The sequence below is a fragment of the Zootoca vivipara genome, chromosome 10 (assembly GCF_965207765.1).
Source record: "Zootoca vivipara chromosome 10, rZooViv2.hap1.1, whole genome shotgun sequence".
In the NCBI taxonomy this organism is placed as follows: Eukaryota; Metazoa; Chordata; class Lepidosauria; order Squamata; family Lacertidae; genus Zootoca; species Zootoca vivipara.
Window position 1 is genome coordinate 10733571 of NC_142593.1, and position 21771 is coordinate 10755341.

At 44.3% G+C, this 21771-nt stretch overlaps 1 protein-coding gene across 2 annotated transcripts in view; it reads right to left on the reverse strand.

Annotated features, from left to right (window-relative positions):
• Positions 1-4045: 4045 nt before the first annotated feature.
• The window catches only part of SHC3 (SHC adaptor protein 3), a 67879-nt gene continuing 50153 nt past the window's right edge, over positions 4046-21771 (reverse strand). For both annotated transcript variants that reach the window (XM_088652911.1, XM_060280121.2), the window contains 7 exons: positions 19341-19392; positions 16568-16694; positions 14632-14788; positions 12099-12195; positions 10338-10532; positions 8358-8647; positions 4046-5124 (listed from right to left, as the gene is read on the reverse strand). In XM_088652911.1, coding sequence (XP_088509037.1) covers positions 4996-5124; positions 8358-8647; positions 10338-10532; positions 12099-12195; positions 14632-14788; positions 16568-16694; positions 19341-19392 — 1047 coding nt within the window. In that variant the 3' untranslated portion in view covers positions 4046-4995. The remainder of the gene's footprint in view (positions 5125-8357; positions 8648-10337; positions 10533-12098; positions 12196-14631; positions 14789-16567; positions 16695-19340; positions 19393-21771) is intronic.

The following is a 21771-nucleotide window of genomic DNA, read 5'->3' on the forward strand; positions in this document are numbered from 1 at the left end:
TAGATATGGTTGACTGCAGCTCCCATAATCCCAGGCCACAAGTCATGTTGATGGGAGTTTGAGTCCAACAACAGCTGGAGGTCACCCCATTGGTCACCGCTCTTGCTGTAGTAGTCTTTGAGTATCAGGGTGGCTCTAGACATGGGGGGGGGGGGGCGGGAACGCTATATATACAGTGGTACCTCGGTTTATGAACTTAATCTGTTCCAGAAGTCCGTTCTTAAACCAAAACCGTTCTTAAACCGAGGCACGCTTTCCCTAATGAGGCCCCCCGCCGCCAGTGCCCTTCCACCGTTCGGATTCCGTTCTTAGACCTGAAGGAGAGTCTCCACCCCCATCGTTTAGCCCGGACCCTGAGGTCCAGCTCCAAGAGCCTTCTGGCGGTTCCCTCACTGCGAGAAGCGAGGTGGCGCCCGCCCTGTGGAACTCCCTCCCACCAGATGTCAAAGGAAAAAACAACTACCAGAGTTTAAGGAGACTAAACAGGGAAGCTTTTAATATCTGAAGGACTATTGTATTTTAATATTTTGTTGGAAGCCCCCAAGAAACCCAGTCAGATGGGCGGGGTATAAATAAATAAATTATTATTATTATTATTATTATTATTATTATTATTATTATTATTATTATTATTATAAAAATGGGGGGAGACAGGGGTCATTTAAACCATAATGAAAGGGGGGGAAACACAGCAGTCATGGCTTGACATTTTGAAATATTGGAAAAGGAGCAAGAGGCCATCTGAGGAGGCCCTCTGCCCAAACCATCAGGCTGCGTAACCCACAGTGTGCCGCAATGATCAGCTGTGCTGTGGAAAGAGATTCAGAGAGCAAATGGCTCTGAATCGTTTCTGCAAGTCAAGCCAAGCCACGTTTGCTGCAATGGAAGGCAGGAAATGAACAAAACTTCAGGGTCAACAGACTTTCTAACCTGGGAAGGCGGATCCTTTCCCAACTTTAAATGCAGCATGTGAATCATAGCAGGAACAGTTCATATCGTACACCACCATGCGGATACCCTCTCTGGGCTCTGCTGGCTGGGGCTGATAGGATTTACAGTCCAACATACTGTAACTAGAGGGCAACAAGTTGGCAAAGGTTGAACTATTTTGCACCTATTTTTTTGCTGCCCATGAAATATTTGCTGAATGTGCAATCCAAGAGCTTAAGTGCCAGAAAAGTGCAGAAGAAATTCCAGTATCCCTATACTCTTTAAATCCAGGCGTACCTTTATGATTGAACCCAAATCTTAGTGGCACAAAACCTTCTTGAGCAGGAGACCTATTAACCCAATATTCATTTACCAATATTAAATTTAGTGAACAATATACCTCACCCAGTCCTTTTGAAAATCCTGCTGAGAAAGCAATGGAAAGGAAAGGAAAAGTTCAGCATTGTTTGGAAGACTTTTGAGGACCTTTTGATCCCTATTTTATCACCATTTAGGGGGAACAATGATAGTTTAATGCATATATTACACATCTTGGATCTGTTGTGCCAAACCTCATTTGCATTTTACTTTCCTTTTTATGAGGATATTTGATTCCAGCAAAATATTGTGTGACTGACAATTTACATATTCAGTGGCAATGGCTATTTTGATCCCCACTTCAGTGCCATTGATCTCGATTAGACGACAGCAATGAAACTGAGCTGTCTGTTTATGTGTACATTCTTGGAATGGAATCTGCTCCCACCAAAATGTGTGAGTTTTGCCACTTGAGTTAAAGCAAAATGTGAGAATTGAAACCTCCCTATGTATGGAAAACACCACTTACACATAATTACACCCACAAAACATTTTCCTCTCTTTAAATTTCCTTATGAATATATGGAATTTTGCTTGTTAGAAATTACTGTACGATGCAATAAGCATTTATGAATTCTCATGACTTAACAGCACAGCATGCAGATGAGTGCAAGGCAGAGAATATAATTCCATGGAGATGAGAAAGGGAAACTGGAACCAGACTGCTAGCGTATATTCCTCTATTTCTTTATGGGATGTTTTCCATTCATCCCATGCTTTCATATTTTGATCTTCTAATTTCTATTGCAGCTAAACTTCAGAAAACATATGACAGTCCAAAGGTCCTGGAAGCTTTGAGCTCCATTGTGACTAGGAAGTAATAATCCGCTTTTTCTTTTTAAAGTGAAGTCTGGTTATTTTTCTCAAGTGCTCGGTACCCAGGATCAAAAGCAGATTCTCCCATTATTATTATTTTACTTTGCATTTCAGCATTAAAACTCAGTTATTTAACAACAATAGCTGTAACTTGTGCAAAGGTGCACAAAGCAACATTGGGAAGCTGTCTCTGGCTAGGTCAGACCATTAGCCCATCTTCCTCAGTATTGTCTACAGACTCTACACTGACTGCCAGTGTCTCTCCAGAGTTCCAGACTGGGAACAATACCCAGCCCTTTCTGGAGATGCCAGAGATTGAACCTGGAACTTTACGCATGCAAAACAGATAATAGATCACAGAATTGCGGAGTCGGAAGGGACCGTGTGGTCCAATGCTCTGTTACTTAACCTTTCCTGTACGCAACCACTGAACAATGATGGGAGGAGATAGTACTTTGCACTGACTGCCACCACCACAGTGGCCAGAGTAGGGGATGTGGTGTGCTCACTTTACACACAGTGGACGTGGGTGGCGCTGTGGTCTAAACCACTGAGCCTCTTGGGCTTGCCAATTGGAAGGTTGGTGGTTTGAATCCCCATGACGGGGTGAGCTCCCATTGCTCTGTCCCAGCTCCTGCCAACCTAGCAGTTTGAAAGCACACCAGTGCAAGTAGATAAAGAGGTAGTGCTGTGGCAGGAAGGGAAACTGTGTTTCCGTGCGCTCGTTTCCGTCACAGTGTCCCATTGTGCCAGAAGCTACTGTAAGGTCCATAATGAGACATCCGCCAGCTTCTAATCACAGATACCAGCAGCCTTCAAGCAAGCAAACTTGCCTTATTATTGCTCCCTAGCATCCCACTGCCAGAGGATTGCCTCCTTCCATTCACCAGTTTGCCTCCTCCAAGCAGGAGAAACCTGGGCAGTGCTGAATGTCACATCCATTGCCAGGTGTGTCCTGCTGGAAATAAAAAGGGCTCTCCGCTTGGCCTGCCTTTATATCCGCTCAGTTGTCAAGTGCTTTTGTGACATCACAAGAAACCCACAGCCAATGGCAACATCTGGGGAGGCATCATCTTCATTGCTTTGAGCCTCACAATGGCAGGTGCACCTATCAGTGATTGTGTGATTGTTTATTTGGGACATGGGTGGTGCTGTGGTCCAAACCACTGAGCCTCTTGGGCTTGCTGATCAGCGGTTTGAATCCCCACGACAAGGTGAGCTCCTGTTGCTCTGTCCCAGTTCCTGCCAACCTAGCAGTTTGAAAGCACACAACCGCAAGTAAATAAATAGATAAATGGCAGGTAAATGGTGTTTCCGTGCGCTCTTGTTTCTGTCACGGTGTTCTGTTGTGCCAGAATCAGTTTAGTCCTGCTGGCCACATGACCCAGAAAGCTGTCTGCGGACAAACGCCAGCTCCCTCAGCCTGAAAAGCGAGATGAGCGCCGCAACCCCATAGTTGCCACCTTTCTGTTGCAACAAATGCTTACAAGACTACCACCAGGACAGGACTATTGTTTATCCCAACACCTGCCGTTCTGGTGTAGATGCTGCCTCTGTGCATGGATATTTCATTGAATTATCATAACTTATAGCCATTGATAGAGCATGTCTTCTATTGTGTTTATTTGCTTAAGCCATCATATCTGGAGGCTGCCCCCCCCCCAAAAAAAACCTTGTGGAAATGTATCTCAGGATTTATGAATCAAAAGATAAGACATTTATCAATTTTTGCCCTTCTGCTTAATATTTGATTCAGATGGGGACACATTTGGGATCAACTGGCTGTTACCTCTGATCAGTTGCCAGTGACGACTGTGGGACTGTGGCCAGTATGTTTAAAAATCACACACATGTAAATGTTCCTGGCATCCTCTTAGCATTATATTCTCTGCTACAAGAGCAAGTTACATGTAGAATAATCTTAAAACCGAACACTGTTTTTAATAAATCAAAGGTGTATCTTGAGGTATATTGTTAGAAAAAATCAATGCATATACCTCATACACAGAGAGATCACACCTACTCAAAGCCAAAACAAGTTACAAACAATTTGGAATAGCATTTATATAAGAATTTAAGTGGGACATCAGAAAGAGGGGAAAAAACGCTTTTGAACTTAAGAGACAATGAATTATGTTTTCAAAAGTTGCTTCAAGCTAACTTTTCCTGTTGAAATATTAGCTCATTGATTCATGTTACATCACTCGCTATTTAATCATTGGATCTTGTCTGTTTTCTCTCTGTTATTGTGCTTATTTTTATCATAAAACTACCCTTGAGATTTCCAGTATCAATTTTCTCAGGGAAACAAGACCGGATGTAAGTATTGTTTAATCTAGACCAGGCATCCCCAAACTTCGGCCCTCCAGATTTTTGGACTACAATTCCCATCTTCCCCGACCACTGGTCCTGTTAGCTAGGGATCATGGGAGTTGTAGGCCAAAACATCTGGAGGGCCGCAGTTTGGAGATGCCTGATCTAGACAATCACTCATTTCTTGTATCTTCAGCTAAAATGCTTTTTCTTTTCTTTTTTGGCCCATTATCTTCAGCAGACTGACTTCAAAAATATAAATATCTACCGTATTTCTATAGAATGTGTGTGTATGTACACGGTCAATATTCATATTAAGGAATCAGGAACACTTCGATTACATGTTTTGAAGAAAACCCATCCACCTGCTATTTTTGCCATTCTTTACCGACTCTGAAAAGCCACAAGAATGTTCTTCGTCTTGGCATTTCTTTAACTTACAGAAAACATTAACGGGTGATATTCTTTTTCTACGGACAAAAGTTTGCAGTTCCTTTCTGACTGTGGCTTCTGAGAGACACAGCTACATATCTTGCCATGGGGTGGGGAGGGGTGGAGTCACTGTTTTTTCTCTGCCGGCTGGTGGAGACAGAGTTCACTCCCGGAAGAAACAATCGGCAAATTGTTCTCCAGGTGGTGGTTGATGAGGTGGCTGATGCTGTCAAATATGCGGTCCTTTGTACGAACCTGGAAAACAGAGGATGCAAAGAGAAAGTTTGCATATGTTCCACAGAAATGGCGCAACAAAAAACCCGGCCATCAACATGTATAAATCTTTGTTATTAGAAAAGCAATTTGATATTACGGGTACTGAGGGAGGATTGGAATAAAGAATTAGAGATCTCAGTTTCGACCACACAGTGGGAAACTGTTTCAACTGCTATAACAAGGGTGTCTCTGGGTCTTAAATTGAGGCTCATACAACAGAAAAATAATATTTAGAATATACTGGACCCCATCATGTTGGTTTTAAAAAGGGCTGTCCAGGGTATCTAGCTGTTGGAGATGCAATGCTTCTCTAAAACATATGTTTTTTCATTGTTCTATATTGAAAGAGTTTTGGCAGAAAGTAACTGACCACCATTAACAGAACTGTACAGAACAACCTTACATTACAAAATATCCTCTTGAATTATATATACCCAGCACATGGAACCTTACAAAAAAAGGACAATACGAGTGGACTCTCCATGCCCTTACCACAGCAAAAAGACTGCACTGATGAACTGGAAAAATAAAAATACGGCTCCCTTCTACGATTGGATTGAAGACTTCTACAAACTCGCAACATACGAACAACTTGCATATACTTGCCATGGACAAATTCAGTGATATTTGAAGTCCATTCTTACAAATTCTGTAATAGGTTAAGTTCTGGTGAAGTACAGTAGCAACCTTGTAAAATATACAGTTTTGGATCTCCCCCCCCCCCTTCTCCCCTTTGTTTTCCCTTCTGCACGGGTTCTGTTTCTCTTTTTCTTTTTTGTTTGCAGCATCTCACCATGTCTGGTGCACATATAGTTACCGTATATACTTTTTGAACTTTCAATAAAGACCTTTTTTATTATATTAAAAAGAACGTTCCACAGAAATGGCAATTCTAAATAATGTGGGTTTGTAAAAAAAATGATTCCCCTTTTTATTGTATTGTATTGTACTGATCTAGTTCCTTTGTTGTTTGCTGCCCTGAGCTCCTTCAGGAAGAGGGGTGGGATAGAAATACAATCAAGCCACATTGATAATCACACATTAACCTTTAAACTAAGGACCAAACTAGCCAAATTAATTTTATCCATTATCCTCAGTCCAATACACATACAAACCCAATGAGCCACAAGGCCAGGCAAGAATTTCCTTGGTCTAAGCCCAATACTCTCTCTACTTCACTACGGTGGGTCAGCTGATATAAAACACGATGTAAACAAAACACTGTGCATTTTTATAAATCATTGGGTAGTGTGCCGGAACAGACCCATTGAAAATAGTGGACCAAACTTAGTCATGTTCATTAACTTCAATGGGCTTAATCTGATTAAAATTAATTGACCACCTATTATTATTATTATTATTATTATTATTATTATTATTAGGCAAATGATACTCTATTGGGGAATTTTGGGGGGGTGCATGCATCTTTCACCCCCTATTTAGTTTTCTTCCTACCCACGCAAGAGGCAGATCTCTCTTGCCGGAGGTCTGCTCTAATCACTTACAGAGGGCTTTTGAAATTAGCCCAAATCACTTATAAATAAATGAGTAAGCAAGCAATGGGGATAGCAAAGTGGAATTCCAACATCAGCGCAAGGATGTGTTTTGAGAAAGTCAGAGATTTGGAAAAATAAAAATAAAAAATCCTTCCAGTAGCACCTTAGAGACCAACTAAGTTTGTCATAGGTATGAGCTTTCGTGTGCATGCACACTTCTTCAGATACACTTTTGTATTTTGGAAGTCCATATTGGCAAAAGACTCACCACCTTTTTGACCCGTGAGGAACACAGACAGAAGCACACTTTTGAAATGAAATATCCTTTCTTGTTCTCATGAAACGTTTAGCTTGCTACAAACACCTCAGCCACCTCAGGCGAATTCTGCTCTGTTGGAAATAGTTCCAAAAATAATCTCTGACTGACCTCTAGTGTTAAGAGTGTGAGTTGCATTCATTGCTTCTCCTTTACCTAATACTTGAGGGGAGGCTGTGAGCCAGCCAGCAAAATATCTCTTGCACCTTATGAAAGCGTTGGATGCACTGCAGTGGCTATTCTGTTAAACTGTTACATACACCTTCCAGAAGATGTGACGCTGATGGGGGAGTTTCTGAATTTTGACAGAAAGAGATTAAATGTTGCTGGACTCCGATGGATCCCAGGTGTTGAGGAACTGCAGACGGAGCTCTCCTCACACCTCTGTCATGTCATTCAAAGATAAACAGGTGATCACTAAGAGACTATATGCATCCAATGTTCAACCCTCAAAAGGAAATTGGTTCTGCACGTAGAAAGTTGGCTGTGTTAGCCTCTTGTAGCAGTAACAACAAAACACAGCAAAGAATCTTGAGGCATCTTAAAGACTTGCTAGAAATCATTGTTAGAGGATTACAGGGGGCAGTGGGAGTCCGAATGTTGTTTTTAGAGTCCACTCCAAGCCTCTGGTCTTATATCTGTAAAGTGGGCTTCTGCTGAAGTGTTGAAATTGAACTTTTTGTTGTGTTAATGGATCCAGCCAGATTTGCTGTCTCTTTGCAGAGAACATATAACTTGTTGCTAATACTGCTAAGCTGGAGACGCTTCCAGGAAGAGGAGGAAAGGGAACAGGACTCTGCCCCACTCCACTGGCTGGAGGTTATGGCGTCTATGAGTGAAACAGAACAACAGACCTGGCTCCAGACTCACCTTGGACAAAACTGGGAAGAGACTTGCTCTCTGTGCTGAATTCAAAGCTTTGGCGTTGACGGTCCCACCTTCCCCAGCAACCTAATGAACAGGAAACGGGACTGTACGCCGGCTCCCTCGGCCAATAACGCGAGATGAGCACCGCAACCCCAGAGTCGGTCATGACTGGACCTAATGGTCAGGGGTCCCTTTACCTTTTATAGCAGAAATCATGATGTGTGTTAGGGGCAGGGCTGAGCAATATATCGTCCAAAACCTGTTTCAGTCCATATTATGAAATTGGTTTCATAATTTTTGACCTGGCAATATACTGCAAATTGTGACGTGTGTGCATGTGCTATGAAAACATCACAATGTGGGGGAAACTGCGAAGCCAGCCAATGCCTCTGCATAGCTCCATCCTTATTTCAGACATTGCGATACAGCGGTATATTGCAATTCTTACCTGGGGATAAATCACCAAATATTTGAAAACCAATATTTGAAAACCAGCCCCAATCTATTTCCCATAATTGGGGTCAAATGCTTACAGTTCCTTCGGGATCCACCAAGAGAAGGTGCTTGGCTTGTCCGTTGTGTAACCCAGTCAGCACGTACGAGCCTGGATTCGAGGTGCTTTTCCTAACCAGGAAGTCTCCGCATTTCTTTAAGAGCTGTTCGGCTTCTTTCCTGCTCATCTCCCCTTGATACCAGGGTTCTGTGCTCAGTTCTGCTGCTGCACCTTCTGCTCTGGAGAGAAGCGGGCTGGTACGTTCAACTGAGGTAGCCTTGTTCAAAATGGGCCCAGGGGTTTGGTTCTTGAGAGCATCTTCAAAAGGGCCTGTTAGTAAGGGTGGGTAACAAATAAAAATGAGTGGCATAAGTAGCAGGACAGCAATTCAGCGTAGTTCAGTGACTCTTCGCGTTTCCCTACAATAAAAGCGCTTGACAAAAGATATCTGGGTATCTTGCAGCAACCCGAAGGCTGGGGTCTCTTCCATTGGATCTTAAATCCTCTTAACTTCCTCTGGATTATATACCTGAAGGAGCGTCTCCGCCTCCATCGTTCTGCCCAGACACTGAGGTCCAGCTCTGAGGACCTTCTGGCAGTTCCCTCACTGCGAGAAGCAAGGTTGCAGGTTGCAGGGCCTTCTTGGTAGTGGTGCCCGCCCTGTGGAACACCCTCCCATCAGATGTCAAGGAAATAAACAACTAACTGACTATTAGAAGACATCTGAAGGCAGCCCTGTTTGGGGAGGTTTTTAATGTTTGATATTTTATCGGGTTTTTAATATTCTGTTGGGAGCCACCCAGAGTGGCTGGGGAGGCCTGGCCAGATGGGTGGGGTATAAGTAATAAATTATCATCATCATCATCAAAATATGTATTACACGGGGGAGAAATTGCGCTCCCACTGATCAGTAAATCCCATTGAATAAATTAACAGAGCAAATGATAACTGTGGTAAACTAAGAATAGGGATTTCTCCTTTGTCCCTAGATTTTAGCGCAGCAAATACATACCTCAGTAGGCACCCCAACAGGTATAGGATCAAAAGTTGCTGCTGTGGCAATTACAGTTTTCAATAAAAATTTCTGCCTCGTTTGCTCAACAGCAACAGAAACTGAGAATGATCTCCATTTGGCTAATAGAGTTATGGCAACAGGTTCAAAGGCTACATTCCCCCCCCCCCTGCCTGTTTTATAGCTTTGCTTTCAGCTGTCAGGGTTTTAATGTGAGAAAGTTGCCATCTTTCAGATACGTGAAAGGTGTAGGGTTTCAGTTCTTTCAACTATCGTTACTCTCTGGCTTATCTGGATCAATGTGCTGTCATTTTGTAGGGCATACGATTCTGTCTTTGTCACAGCTGGCAAAAAAAGACCTCGGCCCTTTTGAGAAAGTGCAGGAAGCAGGAAGGCAAGGAACTGCATCTGGGACAGATGGTAAAATTGTAAAAGGAGTTAAAGGAGAGACCATGGACGGCACTTTGTCTGATATATATGTCTGGGATCTTGTATAGTACACAGGTGGCGCTGTGGTCTAAACCACTGAGCCTCTTGGGCTTGCCGATCAGAAGGTTGGCAGTTCGAATCCCCGCGACGGAATGAGCTCCCGTTGCTCTGTCCCAGCTCCTGCCAACCTAGCAGTTTGAAAGCACGCCAGTGCAAGTAGATAAATAGGTACCACTGCGGCGGGAAGGTAAATGGCATTTCCATACCCTCTGGCACCCGTCACAGTGTTCCTTTGCGCCAGAACCGGTTTAGTCATGCTGGCCACTTGACCCGGAAAGCTGTCTGTGGACAAACACTGGCTCCCTCGGCCTGAAAGCGAGATGAGCGCCACAGCCCCATAGTCACCTTTGATTGGACTTAACCATCCAGGGGTCCTCTACCTTTTTTACTCTTGCCACATGTCCTGCCTAATACAACAGCTAAAGAAACACCCCTCCCTTACAGCTATTAACTGAATGACTGTTGGCAAAATACTGAATACTGAGTGATGCTTTTAGAGAATTTTCAGAAGGAACTTACTCATATCAAAAAGATCTTTTCCTGGGCTGCTGTCTTTGGTACTTTCTATTGTTCCACTAAACAGGTTTTCAGCATCTGCCTGAAGAGCCTGAAGGATTTCCATATTTATGTGTTGCGTATTCACATAGGCCGCTACCTCTCCTGGTGGGGTTACATTAGATTTTCCTTCCGGCAGGCTGTAAATGTCCAAAGAGCCTGCAAAAATCAATGCAACCTTTTTTTTGGTCCCAGTTTGCAGGAAAACAATTTAAAAGAGCATCCTTTGGCCTCAGGCTGTTTCCACACTAGAGGTGCTATGAGATGGGTGCCTATGGCAGGATTGGGGCTTCTTGTGCGTGCGGATGATGTTCTTTTTGTCAAAATGATGGGTGTGTGTGTCATCAGATTGATGATGGGCATAACATGCTGCATTTAATGAAATATGCTGCATTATTTCAGGAGTTAGAATGCTTCTGAATATGCAAGGTATGGGGATAAAAGTACGGTACTTCTCGTAGCCCAAACAGAGGGGATAAATTGCATCCCAGACATATTCTCATTATATTTAAGGGGGTTGCAGTAATACCATATGTATCAGAAGAAAAGGAGGCCCCAAAGGTCTCCAATTGCAACCATCTTCTCTATATATAGGGCTGGATTCAACCACCCGGAAGTTGGTGCAAGGATTTCTGCTTCCACAATAAGGCTTCCCCCCCCCCTCCTTCCACTGAGTGCCCCTGTGTCTCTCCCAAATCTACTCTGGGGGGTTATGAATACTTCCAGAACAGTGCATGGGGGAAGAACCATCTCCTTGTGCTATGCTGAATTCCACCCAGAATGTTTGTTGGCTTAGTTTTGCATTTGTCTCCACCTCCTTTCGCTCACCCATCTCCAACTTTGCCACCGCTGTATGGTGGAATAAACATCTTTTTAAAAAAGAAAGAAAGAAAGAAAGAAAGAAAGAAAGAAAGAAAGAAAGAAAGAAAGAAAGAAAGAAAGAAACAGCCATAGAATTTAAGTCTATGACTAAAACATGCTGAAAAGTATGCTGGAAATGTAACGGAAAAGAAGGCACCTTTTATCATATGTGGTGGAAATGTAAGGGAGTAAAATGATTTTTGGGAAATGATATAGAATGAGTTGAAAAAAATGTTTAAAATAACTTTTGCTTTTAAAAAAACCCTGAAGCCTTCCTTTTAGGAATTCTAGGTGCTGAAATCCCAAGGGATCAGAAAAGACTATTTATATATGCCACCACGGCTGCACGGACGTTATTGGCCCAGAGATGGAAAGAAGATAAAGTCCCTACCAGAGAAGAATGGCAGATGAAATGGATGGACTATGCCGAAATGGCTAAAATGGCCGGAAGAATCAGAAATCAGGAAGACCAAAATTTTCATAAGGAATGGGGAATATTTATAACTTATCTTAAAGACCATTGTAAACAGTTAAAATCGTTAGTTGGTTTGGAATATCACTTGAAATTTAATGGTGAATTTTGGACACAATGGAGATGTAAAAGATTTGGATCATCATAAAAGATGCAGGAGGAAATGATTAATAATAGGACCCACAAAGGGAAGGATGGAAGTCCAGGAGATTCATTGGAATCTTGTTTTTTATCATCTATGTTTGATACATGACTGTAAAATTTTAATCTGAAAAAACAAATACATTAATTTTTTTCAAAAAAAAAGAATTTAAGTCTATGACATGAAGTCTTCTACCAATCTACATCATTCTGTTTGCCTCTAGAACTCATGCAGCAAAAGTGCAGCTTACCTTGCCTACTGGGTCGCTGTTGCTGATCTTCGCCAAATAGGTCCCTTACGTATTGGCTCTGGTAGTATGTTTGCTCTCTTCCCATTGCTGATGCAGACTAAGGTGGCAGTAAAAATATTCTTCATGCAAACTCTACCTTTTAAAAACTGCAATGCATTTTCAGTGGGTCTTTTATATGATTGGTCCAGGTGCAATTCTACCCAAACCCAGTCTTCGTTCATTCATCATGTATGACACTATGACTGAGCATTATTTTATGAATGAGTTTGCGTAGGAGGAGGATGAGAGAAATGATGACCTTCGGGGAAATTGCACTCCTTTCCTGTTTTATTAACCCCTGTAATTCTAAATGACAAAGTAGGTATATTACATCTATAAAAGGAACCCCTCCAGTTCAATCACCCTTTCCTGGAACAAACTTGACAGCCTAATGATTTCCAATGAACTTTTACAAACACAGAGACACAGAAAGGATGCAGGACCATTATTATAATCATATGATGGCTACGTGTAAAACTTTGTTTCCCAATGCAGGGCTCATCCAGCCTCCCTTTTCTGCTGCATTTCTAGGCATTTGCCCCTAGAAAGTGTGGGGCAAAAGGTCAGTGTGGGTGAACCTGCAATTAAGAACTTTAGGGATGCCAAGTAGCATACCAAAGAACAAAGCTCATCACAGTACATTCCTTCCCACATTGCCATCTTTTTAGTAAATGTATAGTAATTGTTCATTCAAGGTGACATGAAGAATACAGAAAAGGACCGTGTATATGAAATCTAGTGCTATTCACTTATCTCACACAACTATATATGCATAGATATATATCAGGGGTAGGCAACCTAAGGCCCGTGGGCCGGATGCGGCCCAATCGCCTTCTCAATCCGGCCCGCGGACGGTCTGGGAATCAGCATGTTTTTACATGAGTAGAATGTGTCCTTTTATTTAAAATGCATCTGTGGGGCATAGGATCTGTGGGGCATAGGAATTCGTTCATTCCCGCCGCCCGCCCCCCCCCCAAAAAAATATATATAGTCCGGCCCACCACATGGTCTGAGGGACGGTGGAGCGGCCCACGGCTAAAAAAGGTTGCTGACCCCTGATATATATATTACAATAAATTTCAGTAATTCAATGAATGTTGCTTCCATATGAATGAAAAGCAACGCAAATATTCACCACAGCAGTTTTGCAAAAATTCCAAGATTCCTGGCACAACCCTCTGCAGCCTGAAAGTTTGAGGGAAGAGTTGCCCACAAATAAATTGTCTGTGGGGTGTGTAGTTTAGACTTCAGTAAGAGTCTAAAACAGCCTCTCTTGCATCGCTCCCCCAAACTCAAGTTCCTAGGAGTTTAAACAGTTTGGAGATTCAATGGAGGTGGCAACAGATATTCAGCAGACATTTCCTGTGTCAGCTTTTAAGTGCTGGTGAAAACTTTTCTACTCCTCCAGGTCTATGCAAGCAATTCAGAGTACATTCCCCCAACATTGGTCTATTGATGGTTGCTTTTAATTTCTTTTTGCTTTCAACTTCTTTTTAACTTTTTATTATTTTATTGTTTGGTTTTATGTTTTTATATTGTCGTAGACCGCTGTGATATATTTCCACGACACAGTGGTATATAAATATTTTTTATATAAATGAATGAATCCACAGAGTTACTTTTGTGAAACCAGCAGTTACCTTTAATCTTTCCCCCTCTCCTCTAAACTAGACTGCAATGGTACACGCAGTGATCTATGCAATTTGAAATCCAATGCGATAGAGACCAGGAGTAGCAAACCACAAGGAACTTCTCTCCTTCCTGTAGTGCTGAGAGCATACCTTCCGTATATGAATGTATACAGCATATCAGACATCCCCACATGGACATAATGTTTCACCACACTTATAAGATCCAATGCCTGTTAGACTAAACCACATTGATTTCATCTGAGATCTCAATTGTGCTGCTCAGACATACACATGTTGGGTTTTACACACAAGTTGCCGAAAGATTAGGTCCACGTGTGGATGTTCAGTGGCCTTGGAAATGGGACAGGCATTCCAGGGAGACATGAAGGCAAGGTCCAATCCATTCCCCAAGGAGAACAGTGAGGGATGTTATTGACCAAACAGAAGCAGGAGCCCTTAAACACAAAGAGAAGAGCTTCCCAGTTGTGGTAGAGATTGCTCATACACTTGCTGAACATCAATGCTCCTCGTTTGATGAACTAGCAGGTGCACACTCCTCAAACACACATAGACCAGGTGATGTGGAGGCCTATATACACTTAGACCCAATTTCCCTAAAAAGACAAAAAGAGTAGATGACACAAATCAGGACTATATGTGTATGGGCATCCATGTAAAGGGTCTGCCTTAAATATCCATCCACATGTTTTCGGTGAGGAGGACTGCTACCCAGTAAGGGTATGAACTGGCTCTTTCAACTGGTGCTTCAACACCTTTTGCTTAAAAGATCCATGATATGTTAAATAATTCTAGTTATTTTCAGTCCATTAAAATAACACCCAGGCTAGGATTCATTGGCCTACCTGAGTAGGATCTGAAACAGAGGGGAGCTTGGCTTTGAGCCTCGCATCAACCAGGCCCCCGGTCGGAGGTATTTTGTTAGGAATGTTGTTGTAATATGGATGCTCGGGTGCCGCCTCAACATCTTCTTCCATCCAAAGTTCATCCAAACTTTGCATCCTGTCAGAAAGAAGGTTTGTTACTTTGCTCCTTCAGTTTCTATTCAGCTGTCTATTTAATTGCCAACATCTAAAATGTGACAAATATATCCCCTAACAAATTCAGTTCTGTTATTATATAAACTATAGAATTCACCTTTGGACATAATCCAACAGTTTGAGGGATCTCTTGAATTGGCTCAATAGGTTCCCTGTTGACCAGCATATTCTCAGATACAATAATCACTTCTTTTAGCTACTTTGTTGCAGCACAATCCAAGACTGGGAGTTGTCAGGAGTATGGGCAGGAGTCAGGCTCTGGGGCCTGTAGTGCTTTGCAGGACTGGGGCCTGCCTCAGCTTGTGCTGGAGAAGCAAGGAGTGGCCACTCAGGTGAGGCCACTTGATAACTCACTGCACCTGGTGGCAAGAGCTGGGAGGGATAAAAGCTCAGCATTTCCCTTCAGCTCTTTGCCACAGCAACGCAACCCCTGTCTTGTTGCATCTGGCCGCCTGTTCCTTGATCCTTTGCCTTGCTCCTCAACCCTTGGACCTTCACCTTCATGACTCCTTGCTCCTCGACCTTCGCTTTCGTGACTCCTTGCTCCTCAACCTTCAGACCTTCGCCTTTGTGACACCCTGCTTCCCGACCTTCGGTTCTTTGACCCTGCGACTTCCTGCTGCTTGACCTGCAGCCCCACGCCACCTGGACTCCCGTTCCTGCTTCCATGCTGCCATCTTGCCTCTGGTCCTGACGTCCTGAGTCGGGACTGCTACCTCCCGCCAACCAGACTGTGACAGGAGTAAGGGGTCTTCCACACTTTCTCTTGACATGTATTTTTGTCGTATTCCACCAGGCCCAAGAGCTTTTCTTGTTGTTTTCTGGTTGTGCCTTTCAAAACTCCGATATTACCTGCTGAATCAGATCTTATCAGATGTGCGGAAAATTCAAAGGGAGGTGTTCCTTAACCGAGCTTCAATTCAGCAGGTATGATCGGAAGTTCGCAATGGGTTGCTGAAAGGACACTGTTGTTGCTTTCCCTATTACAGAGAGCAAGGGTTTGAGGTTGGCACCCAAGTTTGCTTCCAGAACGGCCTCCCCCAACATGATAACCCTCAGATGCTTTGGCCAAAAACAACCATCATTCTCTAACCATTGGACTGTGCTGGCTGGGACTAGTGGCCATATTCAACAAGATTTGGAAGACATCAAGTTGAGTGAGACTGCTCCAGTGATGTAAACCTTATTCTGTTGGATGGGGCAGGTGTCACAATAATCTGTTGTGGATGTTTGCAGCCAGTTGTTCCCTCATGCAAATTGTCACAGTCCGGTCGGCGGGCGTCAGGACCAGAGGCAAGATTGTGGTGTAGAAGCAGGAACAGGTGCAGGGCTGAGGGTCCAGCAGCAGGCAGTTGCAGGGTCAAGGAGCAAGGCAGAGGCAAAGGTCTGGGAGTCAAGGAGCAAGGCATCGGCAAGGCGAAGGTCCAAGGAGCAAGAGGCCAGAGGCAACAAAGGCAGGGATAGCGTTGCTGTGGCAAAGGGCTGAAGGGAAATTCTGAGCTTTTATCCCTCCCAGCTCCTGCCACCAGGTGCAGTGAGGTATCAAGTGGCCTCACCTGAGTGACCACTCCTTGCCTCTCCAGCACAAGCTGAGGCAGGCCCCAGTCCTGCAAAGCACTACAGGCCCCAGAGCCTGACTTCTGCCCATACTCCTGACACAAATGAACTCTCCTTTTATTTTAGCAATCCTTGAAGGAAACAACACTTCCACAAAAAAATAAATCCTGCTGTACTTGCTCACCTATCATGAAGAGCCGGGATCTTTGAGGGGCATTGCAAATATTGCTTAAAACGAAGTTCAAATGCTTGTCCTATACTGCTGATAATATCCTGGGCCAGGCCATCAGAGCACTCCAGGATATGACATGCTGAAAGGGACAGGGAAACAAGAAAAGTATTTTAGAGTCTAAGACTGAAGAAATCAATGCTGTAGTTTTACACCTTTGTCCTTTGTTTTAAGTTTATCTTTTTAAAGCAATCTATGGGCATTTTTTAAAAAACTTTGACAAAAGTAACATTTAAAACCATAGTTCTAATATATGGGACTTATTTTTAAAACAGATGTTTCCCATCCCCTACGTATAAGGTTGCGTTCAACTCAGTCCTACTCAGAGTAGAACCACTGAAATTAGTGAGCCTAAGTTAGTAATGCCTATTAACTTCAACAGGTGTGCTCTGAGTGAGATTAAGGTTGTATACCACCCCAGGCGTCCCAAAAGTTTGCTTTAAAAAATATCACTGGCAGCTTCTCTATGTGCCTCCCTATCTTTTTTCTAAAAATTAAAAGAATCTTTAAACACACACACACTTCTTTTTAAATAAAAAACGAGTGTCCCCATGGTCTCTTGCTTTGATACCAAAAGGGCTTTTCTTTTCTTTTCTTTTTCTTTTTGGTCACTCCAGACCACTCCAAAATTTAAAAGATAACTACCAAGTTGTCCATTCCTCATGGAGAAGTAAACTAATGGCTCAGTCACCTTCCAACTTAATCGTTTATAACCTTCTATAGCAAACTTGTACCTATTTCAATATGCATCATCTAAGAGGCTACCGTTTTCTGATTAATTACTTCTAGTTAATATAGCTGCAAGAGAAGAGTCTCACAAAGACTCTGAGGAAGTAACTGAGCTAGCAACTCAATATTCATTGAGTTAAACCTTGTCCTGAGTTTAGGAAAGGCACCTTATGGGTGCAAACTGAGCAGCTTCTCAGCCTTTCAGGTGAATTTCTATGCAGGAACTGAGGTTCAAATCAAATCCCCACTCAGCCCAGTGGATGGCTTTGACCAAGTCATTGACTCACTGGCAGACCTACTTCATAAGGTTCAAAATACAAATTTGAGGGCCAAAGTAGATGTAGGAATATAGGAAGCTGCCTTTTACCAAGTTGGACCATTGGTCAGGCTATCTCAGGATTGTCTTCGCTATGCTGACTAGCGGTGGCTCTCCAGGGTTTTAGAGAGGAGTCTCTCCCTGGAGATGGTGGGGGATGAAATTGGGACCTTCTAAAGTGGAAATGGATTGATTCAAAAAGGGTGGGTGGGAAGGTTTCTGCTCTCTGGCAGACCGCGCTGTGGAAGCCACATGCAGCCAGCCTTTTAAGCCTCACTGCCAGGCTCAGCAAGACAACAGTCAATGGCCGACCATCCAACGAGGCACCACCCTCCAAGTGGGGCCTCCAATTGGCACAATGAAATTTGCCCTTTGGTGGGAAGACCGCCCCTCGTTATCGCTGACCGGGGGGAATTCCCCAGCAGCAGCCGGCAAGCAAACAAGCATGCTCTTACTGCCGGGTCAAAGGCCAAATGCAATGGGGCCACAACTGTCCCCCCCCCAAATGTGGTGAGCAGCCATTATCTACTTCTGAAGTACAGCCCTTCCCCAAGAACAAGACAATAGAGATCTGTGTTCATCCCACCTCTTAACATTTTGGCAAACAGAAATTGTGTAAGGGGCCGTTTGGATCGGGACCACAGTCATGGTTAGTTAACCCTTTACTCCAGTATTGTGCCTGCCTACGCATGGTTTTCTTCTAACTGGTGGGAATAGTGTGGGATGTAATCCACTGGGATCAGTCAAGTACAACATTCTTTGTTTTCCTAGAGTGGACATGCAGGGGAATGTTTAGTCCAGCCAGTTGAAACTTCCTGTTCCTTCTGGCTGGAGCATCCTTCCTTTTGCATGTGATAGAAGGTGGGTGTCACCTAATCCATCCAGGTAACAAAAGGACGAATCACGCAGCAACTCTCTCTTTTCCATCTTCCTTTCATTGTGTGAACTGCTGGACTGCTAGCCTGCAGTCACTGGGATTATTCCCCCATATGGGGTAGATCCGCATGTGCATGTTTGGAACCAAGTCTGCCTTCTGGAATCCTACTGTGAAATGATGTGAGTAAACTTCTTTTATTGACTTTGAATAAGATTGTGGCATCTTTATTCTTTTAAGAGGGATTCAAGGGAACTTACCTCGAACGTACAATTCAATCTGAGACAGACTGAATTGTACAATAGTGAGAGGCTCACACGAGCCTGCAACCAGCTACCTGCTATGTGTTTAAAAGGGGAATGTGAAACTCAGCTAAGTAAAGGACATTGCCAGTGCAAGTTAGGAAGGATATTAATAAACAATATATCCTCTCCTGCCACCCTGGACATTCCCACTCATAGGAGCTCCAGGAAGGGCTCATGTGTGTGTTTTCCATATGGAGACGTGGCACCTAGGGGAAAAGGTTGGCTACCTCAGTCTCCAAACCCTGGAGCTGCTATTTTCCATAATTTTAAGAAACAGGAGATCCAATCTCAGAGCTCTGACCTCTCATCTGATTTGGCAACTGAGTTCTTTTGAAGCAAGGCAGGATGTGAATGTAAGAAATAATAGAATAAATGTTGAATATGGTGTGTGATACTGTTAGCGGAAGGGAAGCCATTATCAATAGAACACAGTGCCTTAATGAGAATCTGAGCAGCGTACGTTTTCAAAAAGAAGAGGAGATTGAATGTTAAGCAGTACTTTACCTCTGCGATTCACAGGGTCCTTAGCTACATAGGCAACATAGTCTGTTGTATCCTGTTGGCAGAGGGAGGGGAGATGGGGGGGCAGGGAGACAAACATCTACCATGAATATGTGAGTTTTCATTTTATGCTGCAACAAAGGTGCGCTGCTTTTCATCTGAGTGTTTGCAACTGGTTGCCTGTGCTTGGATGCCATGGTGACGAGTGTGTTATAAATATATCATCCAGATAGAGAGATTAGATTCTAGAGTAGATACATTAAGGCAGGAAGGCAGGGAGAACCTCTTGCACAGAAAACCCTGCAAAATAATATAGCGAGTCCTTTGTAGAAAACCATCAATTCAAAGGCTATAATACCATTAAAAACTGGGCCATCTTTTTCAATACCTATCAAAAGGTACCCAAGTTACAGTTAAAATGGCAAGCTCTATCTTTAGGAGGTGGAATTTTCTTAAAGCAACAAACCATTTTTGTTGTTACATCTGAAATGAGCCAATATTTTATAAGTGGGGAAATGTAATATTCCCCCCCCTCCCCTCCAAGACGGATTTTGTAACTTGTGAGTGGAATTTCAGGAGTGTTGTATCAGTGGGATCTTAGTTGAGAGAATGCCACATGTTCCTGCTGAGGAACATTGCAACTCTTTTTTTCTCCTGTGCTCAAACACAATCTGTACCACCTTTATAAAAAGGTGGGGAAAAAGCAGAGGAGGAAGAAGAAGAGGGAGAGGTACCGTGTTTCCCCTTTTTTAATACATAGTCAAAAAGTAAGGCATGGCAGGGTTTTTAATCATTTGAGAAATGTAAGACATACCCCGAAAATAAGCCATACTTCCACGACGTGCGGAGCAAGACCACCGAGTGCCCCAGCCAGCTAGTGGGACCCAGCACAGCGGCCACAACAGGAGGAGGAAGCCTGTCGGGTTGGGTCGGTGCCCGGAAGCGGCTGCTGCTGCAGCGCCGATAAAGCGTGCAGCAGTGCCGCACGGAGCACCAAGGGCACAAGCCAGCAGAACCCAGCTCCTGCAATGCCGGCCGTGGCAGGAGGAGGAAGCCTGCCAGGTCGGGTTGGCGCTCGGAAGCGGCGGCGGCTGCAGCGCTGACAAAGCGCGAAGCAGCGCTGCACACTCTGTGTGTGTGCGTGCGTGCGCGTCCGTCTCTTTCTCTGTGTGTGCGTGCGCGTCTCTCTCTCTCCCCGTGCGTCTTTCTCTCTCTCTCCCTCTGTGTGCGCGTCTGTCTCTCTCTGTATGTTTGTGATCGCGTCTCTCTCCCCCCCCCCGTCAGAGAAAAGGTGCCGCACAGGTTCCTCTTTGGCTCGTCATTCAGCTGCCCTGGCCTCCTCGCCGAGAGCTGCCGCCGCTCCTCTCCCCCTCCTTCCCTTTCCCCCCTCCCCTTCCTTCCGTCGGTCCCCCTCGCGCTTCCCTCATGAGCGTCTCGGAGCGGGACGGGTCCCAGCCTCCCTCCTCATTCCCCGGCCAGCGTGAGAGAGCCTGGGGAGCAGCCTCTATTCCTCCGCGCACGCACACACCCGGCCGCCGCCGCCTTCGAAGCCATGGCGGCGAGCGCCAAGCCGAAGCAGGAGGAGAAGCACCTAAAGCTTCTGAGGGAGATGAGCAGCCTCCCTGTGCTCCCACCCAACCACAAGTGCTTCGACTGCGACCAGCGCAGTCCCACCTACACCAACATAACGGTGGGCAGCTTCGTGTATGCCTCCTGCTCCGGCATCCTATGAGGTTTAAATCCACCTCACTGAGTGAAGTCCCCCCCCCCCCGTGTGCACGTCTGTCTCCTAGACAGGTGGCCACCCAGCCTCTGCTTAGAAGCCTCCAGGGAAGGAGAGCCCTTGATTCAGGATGGGGAGGAGGGGAAACGGAGACAATAGAAGAGGCAGAAAATGCGCGCGGAAGAGAGCACCAAGCGTCCTGAGCCAGTGGGACCCAGTTGTACCGGCACTTAAAAAAAAAGACACCCCCTGAAAATAAGCCACCGTGGGTTTTTTTGAGGAAACAAAGTTGTAAGACGGTGTCTTAAAAAAGGGGAAACACGGTAGCTAGGAATGAATATGGGCACAGCTCACAAATGCAATAATAATTCACACATTTGAGTCATCACTAGGGTCGAGGGGAGGGGAGCTGTGGCCCTGCAAATGTTGCTGGAGTATCACTCCCAAAATCCATGACCATTGGCCATGCTGGTTGAGCTGATCTGCTGGGCGACAGGTTCCCTAACTCTGGCTAAGGTCATGCCATCAATAAGCGAAGTTGTTTGTGTGATCAATCACAGATTGATCACTACAGCTAAAAATATAAGGTGAGGCCTGCTCAGCATCCTGTTCTGACAGTGGCCAAACAGATGCCTTGAGAAACCTCAAAGCAGGATTCAAGCACAACAACGCTCTCCCCTTCTGTAGTTTCCAGCAACCGGTTTTCAGAAA